We start from the raw sequence: 15,549 nt of genomic DNA on the forward strand, positions 1-15,549 counted from the left end.
AGAGCTTTGAGTTATCAGTATGCCTTTTGTTTGTATATAAGGTATTAGGTAAACAATGTGACAACTAGAAAAAAGAAAATGGCACCCATATCCCCAGATAGAGTCAGAGTTGGGTAGATGGATGCATTTTATCTGCAGTAATGCAGCTGTTGATTTGATCTGTCATTTTGAAGAAATAGCTGAACCATAAATTTGACTGATCAATATATGATTGACCTTCATCATATAAAACAAGTTTCTGAAATGAGCATTTCAAGGGATTTAACCAAAACAACTAGTGTAATTACAATCATTTCATTCATTGAAATGACATAAAATATAGATTATTGGTCAAAGAATAAATTAAAAGTGGTCATTTAGCAAAACATCACATCTAGAATAAAATATTCTGAAAAAAAAACAGTTTAAATACTTTATTTTATATTCACATCATATAATTTGATGATTGAAAAAGTTACAGAAATAAAATAGAGCTTTCATGTTTTACATATTGTAATTTCAAACTGCACAATGCACCAGCACGGTGCTGTAGAAAGAACATGAATATGTTCACGATAAACAGTCTCCTCCGTCTCCCAGTGATGTGTAAGTACTCTGCACATTGAATTGTGCATCATTGCTTTATGAGCTTGTTGCTAGGAGTGGATAACAAGATTCATGACTCCAGTTTGGTGTTCATAAGACCATCCCACTTCCAGTACTTACATCTGTCTAGATTGAAATAAATAATATCTGAAATTCTTTAATGCACAATTTAAAGAGCCAACCAAAAGAAATGAGCTGAAAAACAAAGTGTTTCTTTCAAAAAGCCTCTGATTTTCTGTACAGTTTCAGATCATCTGTTCAATCTGACTTCTATAAAAACAGACAGAGTTATGACTAATACTGGCTTTCCTGAAATAGTTTCACTTCCTTCTCTTTTGGTTTTATATTTATACTCCTCCAGAAAGAACCGTTCCACTTTTCACAAATGAAACAACTCAAACCACATTTTCAGGAAAATTTGAGTTAAATTCACTAAAACTCTTGGTAAAGTCAGTATTTTTCTTTAAATTTAGCAGTAGGTAACTTCAACATACAATATGCAAAAAATATCTGACATAATGTACTAATCTAGTTAAGAAGCACATTTTGGACTTCTTTGTACTGTTTACAAAAAACATATGCTTTTTAAAAATAGATTTGTGGTAGTTAACTTTGCAAAAGGTTATCATACAGTAACATCACATGTTGTCCCAAATGTACCATGTGCACAAAGATAACAAATTGTTATGAGTATTCTTTGTAAAAGATGAATGTTCATCATGTCAACTGGTTCACAAAAAAACCCCAAAACAAAACACACACACAAAAATAAAACTGTGAAAACCTGCAGCTTTCAGTGCCATATTGAAACATGTTGACTATTTTCCATAACTACTGTATAATCCACATCTAAATTGCATGAATCATCTTCTGGGAGCCAACGCCTGGTGACCAACAGGAGGGACTTAAACTCGAGTCCTTTCTGCCAACACATTAGCACTGTATTTTGACACGCAGCTTTCATCCAGAGAGCGGTCGTTAGACTGAGAAGTCGGTCCTTCTACGTCGTCAGCCAAAGCTTTTCTGTAAATGCCCATCAGGCTCTGCCTGAATCGGCTCTTCACATCCAGCCCCATGCAGAAGTACAGCAGCGGGTTCACACAGCTGTTAAAGTACGCAAAGCCATTGGCCAAAGGCTGCCAGATTTTCAGCACTGCATTCTTTTTATCCACCATCTTCACCAGGAGCAGACAGTGGTAAGGACCCCAGCACAAGAAGAATGCAATGACCAGCGATGCCAGGATACGCAGGGGGCGTGTCTTTCCTACAAGGCGAGTGCGTCGGAGGCCGATGGCAGCCATGATGTAACAGATAAGAATGATCAAGAAAGGGAAAACAAAGCCACACAGGAACCTGTTTAAATACAGAGCAAGTTTGGTGGTGTTGTCTCCCTCCTTCGACTCCTTCACCTTCAAAGAACATTTGCTCATGTTGTTTTCTCCCAGGTAGACTTGGCGATAGATGAAGAAGGGACTACTGAGGAGGATGGCTGTGATCCAGACACAAACTGCCACCACCCTGGCAGCACACAGGGTACGCCGTCGCTTTGTAAAAATGGGTCTCCACACACAGAGCATCCTGTCCAAACTGATCACAGCCAACAGGAAGACGGAGCAGAACATGTTGGCGTATTTAAAGAAGCCGTTGAACTTGCAGATAAATCGTCCGAAGGGCCAATCGTCGAAGAAGAGCTTCTTGATCAGGGAGATAACTCTTGTGATGGAGAAGACGAGGTCGGCTATCGCCAGATTCACCAGCCACACATTGGTAATTTTTGGCTGCAATGAAAGTGAATAAAAACATTAAATGGGTAATAATTCAACTCTTTAATACAAATTTCACCATTTTCTCGACTAGTTATTAAATATCTTTCATCAAGAAATATAATCTTTACTTTGCCAGATGGATGATATATGGCATATATACTTTTTAAGTCATATTTGTAATTATTTACAAGAATGCAAGCCTTTGTAAATTTACAGAGAAGTCAAGTCATGTTTATTTGCGCATTTCAACAAGGTAATTACAGAATAAAAACATCATATATTCACCAGTTATGAAACAAGTAACATTACATTTTGTCAAATGCTATCAGCATATACACATCAAATATGTTGACCCATATTCCACCTACTACTAATCAAAGTCAGCTCGAAGCAGGTGGGGTTTTTGCTTGGATTTTAAATTAGTTCAGTGTTTCAATAGTCTTGGAAGTTTGTTCCAGATAAGAGGAGAGAGACAAACAAGAATATTGAACATCAGAAACTGTGCATCTACCTTGAGTTTGAATCCAGCCACCCAGATCACCAAAGAGTTTCCTGTGATCCCAAACACGACGGTCATTGTGTAGAGGACAATGCTGATATTTTCCATTATGGCTCCAACATCCACATTTGTGTGGTCATCCTTGGAGGACTTGAGAGTCCAGGGAGGTAAAGAGGAGTTGGACATTGTGCCGCTGAAAAATAAACATTATAAGAAGATTTAGTTTTCTTTTCAGTAGTTGGCATTGAAGCATAGAAAGAGGAATCAGGAGTCAAATCAAATTGGTTGAGGCATTTGATAAAATGCATTTGTCAAACCTCAAAAATTGTTATGAGATATTTACTGGTGTTTAAATGGAAGATAATTATTTTGTTGATTAGGAATTGTCTGTTTTCAGGCCATGCAGCTCTGATTCACAGAAAACAGAGAAAGTACTTGTGTAGATCTACCAGGTAAAATATACTGCCATATTTTATTTTCTTCAATAATGTAAATCCATTTTCAGGTCAAAATTCAAGAGATTTACAGAAAACTTTGTTAAAACAATCCTGGCTTTAAACACATATTGAATGTAACAATTGTTTAGTTAAACTGGACTTTCATTTTCAATACAGATTTTTTAATTTACGGAAGGAACCATGTTGGTCAATCTAATTGAGAATGCTGAGTTCATGCAATGGGAGTAAACCTCCACAGACGTGCAACTTATCTTAAACAAAATGTCACAAGTTAGGGTGTGAGTGACCGTCAGAGAGGCATCACATGAACTCTGATATTTCATCATCTGACAATAAAATGAGTGTGCACTGTCTGGTGGCGACCCTGGAGCACATCTGAGTAAATAAATAGATACGCAGGAGGATTAAAGGGAACATTTTAAACATTTCTTTGTCAGTTCTCCAACAAAAGTGTTTGTAAGGATAATAAAGTGGTATTCTTGCTTAATACATACAGTCCACTCCAATTACATGCAGAAATTAATCTGAAACAAATTCAAATTTTATCTGCAATAAGTTTGTCAGATGAAAAAATATGTTACCATCTGAACAAAGTGCTGGTGAGCGTGTTGGGTTTATATAGTGTGCAGAAGTAAAACATCTTTACTCAGAAGAGGAAATTAGTATGAAACTACAATAACTCTACAGTTTCCTTTAGCCACAGATAAGAAAACACAATCTGGGCACAACAGAGCCGTTAATGGGGTCATGAGCAGACAGACTCACATGCTATGTAACTTCATTATGTCATATTACAGAAAAATGACGTTGGTACACATCTGTGACAAGATAGAAAGAGTTAACATTCATATTTATGAAACGCAAGTGCTACATGCAGCTACTCCACTGATCCTCATACGCAGGACAGATTATATCAGTCTTTATAGATAATTACTCTCATTTATGGGAAGGGAATGGAAATAATTTGGTAAACATTGATAAAAAAAAGAAGAAAGAAGTAAAAAAGTTATTCTAATAGTAGCTATAAAGCAAAATGTACATCAAACAATGTTTTAAATACTGAAAACTGTAAGAAATAACAGTTCACTTATATTTAAATTTCATATTAATTTAAGGAAAATCCAGGACAGAGACAGCAGTTGCAGAACCATAAGTGGTTCTTCAGTGTGATGGCAATCATGATCCTATATCAATACTGTATTCAACACTTGGGCATTTCCATAGATGCTTTTCTGGCTGCTTTGTCACTGATGTATCATATACATTTTAATCAGTATGTATCATAACAGTCTCTGAATTTTTCCTAAAAATTTGTGGGGTTTCTGCGTTCATTTTCAGCATTTCCCAGAGGAAAAAGTATCATCGAATACTAAAGGAAACTCAGCACTGCCAGGCAGCTATTTTGCACAATACATTTATTCTGGTACAATACTTTGTAAAGTGAGAAAACAGCCACAAAAACCAAAAATCTAATAAAATCTTTTCACTGGGTCTGACTTGATTCATCAGTCTAATACCGGTCTATTCTATTTTAATATAAACTCATAAGCTTCTGCTCATGCTTTTTTGCATTTTAGCTAACCCAAGTCACCAAACTTTCACAACACCTCTCTATCTCAGTTTCCATTCACTTTACAGTTATGCAAATCTTTGTTCTCCAAGGTAATAAACTGTTAAAAAATGGCACAATGTAAATCCATTAAATGGGGCAGAAATAAAACTGCAGACATATATATTTGAATACAAAAGAGATAAAAAATGACTGTAATAAGAGTATAACCCAAATGACATGGTCATGTATTGTTTCAGCTGACAGGGCAGATCATCATCAGACATCCGTTTTTTTCTTAGAACGGTCTCTCTTTCAATGAAACGTGGGGATGTTTGAGAGCGTCAGGGTCGTAAACAGACATTTGTTTCGATGTTGAATCTGATAAGAAAGCTGCAGAAGCTCAACAGGAAGCTTAGAAGATCTGGAAGACATATTAGGAAGATTAGTTGTCATGAAAGGAGAACTTTATATTGCACCGACACATCAAGAGTCAAAGCAAAGCTTTGGTACTTTTTTTTAGAAATGAATCACTCAAAGGTTATCAACTCTCTTCTTAGTATGACATTCAAGTTAATCTCGTTTGCTAAAATTTGGTAATATTATACTCCTCCATTTCGCAGGTGACCTTTAACCATAGAGGACTGCACTCAACAGTCTGATAGCGGATTTGCTGCTCTACTTCCTTGAGATCTTAACATCTCCTCTTGTCCACAGCGCCACCACTTTGTCCTTATTAATGTTTTGCACATTTGTATTTACCAACCTTCCAAATGTCTTTTTCTGTTTTTCATTTTATCCATTCATCAGGTATTCAGCATGCTCTTCTACTATTCTAAAAATACATGGTTACTAATTTGTTAGTTACTATCCATCTCTATTCTTACTCACGTTAACTTACTGCACATAATTTCTGTCTTGCTCTACTTGTTTAACCAAATTGTAAGTCTCAGGGACTTTTGTTTCGGGTGTTTCTGCAGAATGCTGTGGTAGCCATTTTGGTTCAGGTTACCTACTCTGGATCAAGTTAAAGAGCCCCAAACCACCACACTTTCTCCTCCATGCTTGACAGATGATCCATTCATTGATTCAGCAGTAGACAGATATCTTGTGTAATGGATTAAATATTTCTGATTTTGATTCATCACTTCATAATACCTTCTTCCTATCTTCAGGAGTCTGGTATCAGTGTTTCATGAACCAGACTTATGCTGACTTTTTAGCAATAGCTTTCTTGTTGGAACTTGTCCCAAAACACCTGAAGCTCAAAGTTTTCTCTTCACAGCTCAAACTGAATCTTTCTGAGCACAATTACTGCAGGCTATGCTTATGGCTGATGGCTTGTGACCTGCTTACCACAAAAACTATTAACTCTCAGGAACTTGTTCTCTGACTGAGTTGCGGCTTAGTTTCTGTTAGACTTCCTCCTGTCAGAGTTTGCCCAAGTTTCTCAGTACCTTTTGATGGTGAAGTAAACTGACACCTTGACCTTATTTACAATTTCTCTTTAGGAAAGACCTACATTTATAAGTGTTATAATGGTCTGCCCTCTTCTCTTAACAAAAATGCCTTTTCTGTAGCAACAGTATTTTTGGTAGAATACTTTTCTAAAGAAAATGGCACCACAGTGTGTTCTGACTTTGATTTTCTGCACACAAAAGGTTGTAAATAATCCAGAAAATTTCAAACACCTGTTGGAATCAGTAGCACCAACTTTCAAGGTTTTATCAACCATGCATTGGTTCAGAAGAGCTTTAAATTGTTAACCAATTTGGTATTAATTGAAAAAGATCTTGTTTTATAATTCTGAAATGCACATTATCAGTTTGGGTTAACCTAACCTTATTTTAAACCTCTGGCAGTTCACTACTATTGTACCATTTCAAGCTATTCAGTGGACTTGAAGGACTTATACTGCAATAAATAAAAATAAAAAAATGGAAAAATGAGGGTGTTCTTAAACAAAATTTATATACAGAAATAAATAGAATAGAAATCAGTTGCCCAATTATCAATGATCACAATGACTGTGGTGGTGAAACAAAGAAATGAGCTCATCCCATAAAAGCCTTCCTGCTTCTTTAACAAGAACAAACCTCAAACTGGGTTCTGCCCTGTTGTTGTCTGTCACAGCAAATTTTTCCTCTAAATGTACAAATGTACTTTAAATTATGTTAAATTCTGAAAAATTGATACAATCACATTAGAAAATGCACTTTATTTAATCAAAAGATCTAAACCAAACTCCTCTACAAGGGTTTGGCATACAAGTGTCACAGACACAGTTTACAAATTGTTGATTGGTTAAATAGTTTATAGATAAAGTCTGAGGCAAATCTTGTTAACAAGTTCAATGCAAAACCAATTAGTGACAGTGATGAGCCAGTAATGCCAATTTATGTTACATCAAGGAAGATGCAGATGTCCGTTTTATGGAAATTTGCGCTACTTAGAAATTGGAATCGTTTAACTTTAATGGCTCTTTTACAGATCAGTTTATTTTCATAAATGCACCAACGAGTCGTTGCTCTATGGCTCCGTCTACAGAGCAACGTTTGGAAAACAGTGGGGTTTTTTTTTAACTACATCCTCTAAATTTGGACAAAGCAGAGCTAAACTTTTAGAGTTTCTACCTTCTACTCCACAGCCACCCTCACAATGACTATAATGAAATTACTTCACACGAAACAAGCCTACTAGCTTTTAAGAAACATATTTGTATCATTGCAAAGTTGATGGGTTTGTTTGACTTTTCACCTGTTGACGTGTTTTATATTATTCTTGTAAGTGCTTTTGCTCCTCCAAGCGAAGCACAAACACATAAATAAAACCCAAGAACCACTTCTGCACATTGAACCATGGGAAAACTAAAAGGATCAGCTCAACAAAAAAATATCAAGAACACTCAAAAATATTGTAGTATCATCAAGCAGAAATGAGAATGTCTCACAACATACATGTAAAAGAAATGGAATCTGATGAAAAACTCTTACCTGCAGAATATAAGCAGCTGTGACTGCTGTGCCAACTGCTTCAGGGGGAAATACAGGCAGAAATGAAACCCATGCAAGAACGTCACTGTTCCTGTAAGTGGTTTTATTGCTAAAAACATCTTGCTTGTCTGTCTATCTCTGTCTCTCTGCCTTCCTCTCTCTCTCTCTGTCTCTCTCTCTCTAATTCAAACAGATGCAGAGTCACTTCTCTCTCTTATATCATATCTGCCACTTCACCTTTCAGACTGCTTCTCTTTGCCTTGCGCATCTCACTCTGAACTAAATGTTCTTGTCCCGAATATAATTAAATTAAATTAAGTTCATAGTGCTAGAGTTCTTAACAGCTGTTTCCAAGTCAAAAGCCAAGTGTTGTTTTAGCAGAGTTAATTTTTTAATGTTTCAATTAAACCCTCAAAACACAATCTTGACTGTTTTGATGTTTGTTCACAAATTTGTCTCATTTAATTTCCTGTTTTCTGTGTACATGTAAATTAGGTTTCCATCATATGAGAAATGCAATATTATTAAGATAAGGACAGTTGTAAAAATCTGACTTTAGCAGACACATTGTCCAAATTGTGATCACATGTGGATTTAATAACCTCCTTAGGAAAGAAGAGAACAGGAAAGGAAAGGGAAGGAAAGGAAAGATATAAACTGACAAAGAAGAGTACAACACTATTAAATGTTTCCTCGTTTAAAAAAAAGATAGCTAAGGTAAAACATTGTGTCTGGAAATGATGGAAACGTATTACTATAGAGGGACCTACAAAATAGTTTAATCATGACAAACAACAGTAGAACGAGAAAACGCAGTGCTACAGAACAAGTCTCACACATTTATAAATAAAACAGCAAAGATTTCCACATCATGGCACCTTTCAACCAGCAGAGAGCAGCAAAGCTTTTATTTTATTCACTTTCCAATATGGTATATTGAACATTAAATGTCGAATTTTACCAATAACTCTTTTCAAATGTTCCTTTATTACCATAAAATATAAAAATGTTTTATTATATATCCTCTCTTTTCTTTTTTGCTGGTTCCTACTAATGTTGAAACTGCAGCTACATCCTACTTACTGCTTCCTGAGGTTATTGGGTCATTTCAACAGCAGGGGATCATGAACTCATGAAGAATGTTGCAGACACAAAGCAATTAAACAACATTAAAGTCTATACTGCTGTTTTTGGTAAACAGGAAGATCTCTGGCTTTTAAAAACATTGTGAAAAGGAAGTAAAGAATTAGATTGAGGATGAAGATGGACTTCTGATGAAATTCATTCATAAAACATGCAGCTACTTCCTACTTACTACTCCATAAAACATTTACATATTAACAAAGATGACAGAGCCTTTTCTAGAACACTCTAACTGACAACTGGGAAGGATGGAAGAAACTCCAACGTGAGTCTGAGTTGCAGAATTGCAATAATATAATTATTTCACACATAACAGTTTAAAAGAAAACATAATGGTAAAATGACATACAATGGTGTTACAGAATAATTACCTTGCAGGCTTATCAGATTTCCAAACAACAACAGGAGAAATGTTCACTAAAGGGCGAATATGCGATTCAACTTTCAACCAGTAGGGCGCAGCAAAGTTAATTTTATTTTGTTTTATTTCCAATCTTTTTCAATGAGAAGAAAAAACAGCACTTTTCAAATAATCCTTTTCCAACATTTTTTATTATTTGTTCTCATTTTTTTATGTTGTTACTGAGAAATGTTGAAACTGTTTAGTTAGTTCCTTATTTGTTGCTTCCTCGCGGCTCTTGGGTCATTGTAAAAATACCTCATGAACTCAGAATGTTGCAATAGGTCATGGTGTGAAGCATCATCCTGCAAGCAGAAGCATTGCAGCATCACAATTCACCGTATCTGGATATCCCCATTTTACGAACTTAGTGTCATCTTTTAGTCTTAAAATGAAATTTTTATTTGAAGTATTTCTAACATCTGTGTATTTGTTTTGTCAGTGATTTAATTTTAATTCAAGGGTTTATTTCTAATACAGCTGTGTATTTTATGTGGTCATAAATAACAGATGCACACACATTAACTCGTAGAATTGTGTTAATGTACAAAGCAATAAACTAATTACTGCTAACATTGCACATTTTATATCCTGTCATTGCACTATATAAAATATTTATTGTAGCTATGCACTACAATGAACATTGTAGTGTTTAGTCATGGAACAAAAATAGTTTTTTGTCCAAGGAACTACAATCATGCAGCATTATAAATAAAATGCATAAGATAATGTTTTAGGAGATTATTTTAACCCAGGGCCTGAGAAATACTGGGGAGTCCATCAATTCAAGGCTAAAATTACAAAATGAATTCTTAAATAAAGAGTGAACAGTATAGAAAGAGCAAAGCTTTTAAAAAACTGATTTGTTAGTGACATATTTTTTGTAATCATTTTCTGGTCTGTAAAATCAAAATCTGCCTTATTTGAAGGATATAAAATGGCAAAACACTAGTAAACACGAGGAGAAAACAACAATTAAACTGAAAGAAAAAATGTCTGGAAATATTGAAGCAAAAGTCAGAAGGTCACAACTCATGGATGTGTGTTCAGTGGAAAACAGGAAGCAAATAAAACATGCACAAGAGAAACCAGATTACCAAAATAAAAGAGGAACTGCAACTCAAACTAAAACCAAAACATATGAAAAACCACATTCTGAACCAAAACTATTTTAACCCATGACACCCTCATTCTTAAAGTGATGTGATAATGTAACTGGTAAACGATATTGAAGGGGAAAAATTACTGATGCAATACAATAAGATCCACTCTCCAAGTAATTAAAAATTTGTTCACTTCCTGACCACTTTCTACTGTGTCAGTGTCCTTTAGGCCAGTTTCCTTTCGCTGGCATAAAGGAGTTGCTTTACTTATTCCATAAGTTATTTCCATATGTGTCCTGCAACTTTTAGATGTGTCTCTACTTCAACACACCTGAGACAAATAATAAGGTCATTAGCAGGACTCTGGAGAACCCGACTGCACTTGGGAGGTGATTCAGCTGTAGGATTCAGGTGTGTTGGACCAGGGAGACTCTAGTTGCAGGACACCGGCCCTCCAGGACCAGGATTGCCCACCCCTGATCTAACACCTTAACAAAATATGAGTGCTATAGTCTGATAAGACAGAGATGCATAAGTTTGACCATGTTTGTAGAAGGTAACACTTTCAGATGTAAGAACATTATAACAACTGCTGAACATGTTTACGGTAAAGGTATCATGCAGTGGGCTGTGTTGCTGTCAGATGAATTTTACAAACTGGATTAACTACTGGAAAAGAAGTATCGTAAAAGGTCAAACAAAACATTCAAACATAAATAAACAACCAATAAACAACCAACTACACTACCAATACCCAAAAGAGAAATGTCATATCTGTTTACCTTATCAGATCCAGTAAACCACTGTCACTTTCAACATCAAAACTCAAAGGATTGTTTTTATGCAGAGTTTCTGCAGATGTCTCATGCAAAAATAGAGAAGGTGTGTAACCAGGTATCTGTATGGATCTCACTATTAATTATACATTGCTTCAATAAGATTAGGTATTTACATTTACAGTCACTCAATGCCCTCTAGTGGTGCCTGAGGGACGCTGGTGAGGCTTGTTTAGTTTCAGAGTCCTGCTCCGTCCTGGGCCACAACAGGAAGGAGCAAATTTGAGCAGCAATTGCTCAAATTTGCTCAGCAATTTGAGCAGAATGAGAAGAATTAAGTGATTATGAGGTTTGTTGTTTACCTTCATTATGTCATCTAATCATGACCAAACATGTTCATCATTTGCAGTTTCTCTTAAGTTACACCAGAGGGCAGCAATAAAAAGTCTATCACTGCAACAAATGTATCAACGTTCCTCTGTGTTCCTACATGTGTTCTAACTAAACGTGCTACCCATTAATCCATCCTACCTTGCAGTAATGCTCATGTGCACATCGATGCACATATGTATGTCACATGCTGCTTACTCAGCAGATTTTTTACCAATACATCCTACCTGCTCACTAGCATCGACAGATACACGTAGCTACGGAAGAAGATTAGAGCCACAGGCGAAGAAATATAGAATTCTGAGAAAAAAGTCAAAATTGTGAGATTAAAGTCAGAATCTTGAGATTAAAGTCAAAACTCTTTTTTTCTCTTTAATCCTCTTCCATACATTGCTATCTATCCGTGTTACGGTAGGAAAAACTGATGAGCGATGTGTGATTCATTTCAAATGTGGTCACAGAATGGGGTTCAGATAATTTCAATTCAAATTTATTTAATCAAGGACAGCACATTAAACAAGGCTACATGTGGAAAAATATAGAAACTGTTTTTTTGTGTAACATTGCACAATGTACCTTTATTTAAAGACAGTAATATCCAAAGTTAAAATTTCCTGTCATATATACAGACACCTAAGTTGCATTTCTGTGACTGTAAACTAGAAAAACATAATCATGTTTATTAGAGAAAGCTAATTCTCCACAACAGTGTAGGTCAGAATAAATCAGTCTTCACGTATTTGTTTTTGTTTTAGCCAGTGTTTGGTCTGGGAATCAAAAACTCTAAGATCAGTTTTCATTTTTACTCCTGAAGGTGGGGTTTCCATGTGCAGGTGAGGTTTTCTGAATCAGGTTACTGTGATACTGACCACCTGTCAGAGCTCAGGGAGGTGAAACCTGCTCACCACAACGAGGGAATTCTGTTTCTTTTTAGAGAACAGGCTGTTTTGGCTCAGATCACGAAAACGAGTCGGCTCATTCGGATCCAAAGCAGCTCATGAATGAGATCTGCTCATGGTTGCAAATAACTATATTCATCAGCTCTTCTTCTTGGTCAGCGTGAAGTGAAATGAAATGTGCATTTTGAGTTTCAAAATAACATATGAGTTTGTTATTTGGCTTTTGATGGTTACATTTACAGATTTACTTGTGGAAGATTGATGGAACAGGAGCTTTTAATTCAGAGAGCTTCGCATTTTGTCTGAAACTTGCTTGTATTGATCCTGCAATCAGAAAACATGCTTCTGTTACATGACAGTTTACTGCTCTAATGTAAAGGGTTTTAAATGTTTTCCATGTGAAGTTGTAGACAGGTAGCACCGACAGACTATCTAGCTGTACTAGTGTAGGAAAATCTGACGAGGTAGCACAGATAGTCAGAACACCGGGAAGGAGACGGAGAACCTCATAGAGCCACGCCGAGTCAGGTCACGTGTCATGACGGGATGATGTCTCAGGAAGTTAGTCTTTTAACAACTGGATACTCTACTCACATTTTACTGATTAAGTTCATTCAGTAAACATTAAGTGGCTTCCTCTTCCTTTATCTTCCTTGCTCTCTCCTGTTGAAATGAAAGTTTATTAACACAATAAAATGTAATTGACATGATACAACTTGTTTCCACATGCCACTGACGTAGGAGAATTGTTTTTTTGTTCTGTTTTGTTGCACAGGCAGAATCATCTCTTTAAGTTACAGGCCTTTAAGCAACTAAACCTGTCACAGCTTGGTGACAGGTCAAACATTTCAGGTAAAAAAAAAATCAATCACTTGAATTTCTCTCTTAACAACCCACTTCTTCCATTATTATTATTATTATTATTATTATTATTATTATTATTATTATTATTATTATTATTATTATTATTATTATTATTATTATTACAGTCACAGTTCTGATTACAGACGCTCTCAGTGAGTGCCTGCTGGAGACATCCTCGAAGGAAGCAGGTCTAAGTGTAAAACCATTTGGACCAGATATAATCTGCATCATCCCGTCAGCCTTCGCCTGAGGCTCCCTCTCAGGTTTTACACCCTGAGAACATGGGTAATTACAGGTACTTACACTGAACAACATGCCATTGTACTGATGAATATTCTATCTAAAGGTGGACTGTGCTAATTTCACTGATACAGTGACAAAAAAGCTTCAGGCAAATTAAAACTCAGTTCATGAAGTTTACTTTGAAAACACAAAGCAAAAACAATATGGGGAGGACAATTTCAGAAAGGAAAAAGCTTTTTATAGACAACCATTTTGAATTCGCTGTAAAGATCCTAACTTACCTAATTGCAAATGAGACTTTTGTTTAAAAAGTAAAATAAGATGATTTAAGCTGGGGAGTGAAATAAGATGTCAACACTTGGCATCTTTTTTCTATGGAACAGGAGTCTTTCTGAAATATTCCTCTTTTATTGCTGTTTTTACCAGCCTGATGCTCCAGGGCACACAGTCTGATGGCATCCAGTCAAGACTGTCATGTTTATGTGCTGCCAACCCTGATCTATAATTAAATGTTTATTACACTTTGAAAGGCACAATTACATCTTATAAATGTGTCTTATCTTACTGGTATGCACCCACATTATTGTCCATGTGAGTGTTGCCTTCTCTACCTATTCATAACCCATAATGCTACATACATCGTTAATACATTTGAATTAATGCTGAGCAATAAAAAAACTCCACATTTGGTTGATGTTAGCATGTGCTGTGTACTCACTCAGCATTCATGATGGTGATTAACTGTCCTCTGATTGGTCCTAGAGACTCAGTTATGGGTCTCTCTCAACATTCACACCAACTGTCAGTGCAGACTCCTTGGAGACGTTGTGACACAGATAAATGCTGATTGGTTGAAGGTTATCTTTGCCCAAAGGGGATTACATAATTTTACCAAAAGGAAGTGTTAACTTAAATATGGAGGAAAGAAACAGGAGGGAAAGTCCAGGACAGCTTCATTTCACCACAACGAAGATGATCGTCTGATGTGACATCTGTCTTTTAAGACGCAGAACAAAGATTCAGGATCAATGACAAATGAGAACACTGTCTGAAAATACAAAAGGTTTCCATGACTGCCAAATGATGTCCTGGGACTAATCAGGTCCATCTCATGATTCATGGCTTGTAGAGCCACCCTTCACATCAATGCTATGTAGCAGTGGTTTTGGGTGGGACTTTATCTTTTGACCTATTTTTCTTCTGTTGCATACTTTCGGAAAAAATTGGATCTGGAGATGGTGAGACAAACATGTCTACTGTTGTGTGTCCAAAAGATATTGTTCAATAAAACCTGTGGTTCGTCCACATCCAACTTTGTAAGCTTAAGTAATATTCTGTGTTTTTTTTTTGTTTTTTGTTTTTAAAAAGAAGATAATAAACTTTAATAAACCAAGCAAACTTTACTCTGGTTATTTCATGTGTTGAATCTGCCCTCAAGGGGTCCGGTGAAGAAACAGCAGATGTTGGAAATACAGTGTAATTACTGGAACTTGTTCCACTAATTTCCAACAATAAAGAAACATTTAACTGTGTCAATATCCATATGCACAAATAAGCCTCACAAGGAAAATTATTTCTTTTCTCGTTTATGCGGTGAAGAAAGGGCCCAGAACTACGTTCATAAACTGACACTTGTGTTTAGTAGTCAAGGAGAAAGGTTACAATTATCGAGTAAGCATAGTAAATTATGCTTCAATCATTTATTGCCTGACTTTGTGGCTGATTATCAAAAGAGTAAAGAGGATGTATAGTTATAAAGGTTGTTTATAGAATTGAATTTGTGTAACCTACATTTTGTCAGAAAAGTGTTTGCTTAACAAATGAGAGATTTTAGACTGACCTGGGATTCTCCATCTTGAATATGTGCTAAATATCATAACT

The 15,549-nt window shown here is 35.9% G+C and overlaps 1 protein-coding gene across 1 annotated transcript; it reads right to left on the reverse strand.

Moving 5' to 3' along the window:
- Nucleotides 1–398: 398 nt before the first annotated feature.
- On the reverse strand, nt 399–7,911 carry LOC122843225 (formyl peptide receptor 2-like). Its single transcript, XM_044137820.1, has 3 exons — nt 7,851–7,911; nt 2,863–3,043; nt 399–2,363 (listed from the first exon to the last, which is right to left on the reverse strand). The coding sequence occupies exons 2-3, from the start codon at nt 3,034–3,036 to the stop codon at nt 1,491–1,493; spliced, it is 1,047 nt and encodes a 348-aa protein (XP_043993755.1). The 5' UTR covers nt 3,037–3,043; nt 7,851–7,911; the 3' UTR covers nt 399–1,490.
- Nucleotides 7,912–15,549: the final 7,638 nt, after the last annotated feature.

The sequence above is a fragment of the Gambusia affinis genome, linkage group LG14, assembly GCF_019740435.1.
Source record: "Gambusia affinis linkage group LG14, SWU_Gaff_1.0, whole genome shotgun sequence".
NCBI lineage: Eukaryota > Metazoa > Chordata > Actinopteri > Cyprinodontiformes > Poeciliidae > Gambusia > Gambusia affinis.

Coding starts and splice junctions, on each gene's coding strand:
- LOC122843225 (XM_044137820.1), bottom strand. CDS start 3,036: ATGTCCAACTCCTCTTTACCTCCCTGGACTCTCAAGTCCTCCAAGGAT. Junction 2,364..2,862: donor TGGCTGGATTCAAACTCAAG/GTAGATGCACAG, acceptor CTTTCATTGCAG/CCAAAAATTACCAATGTGTG.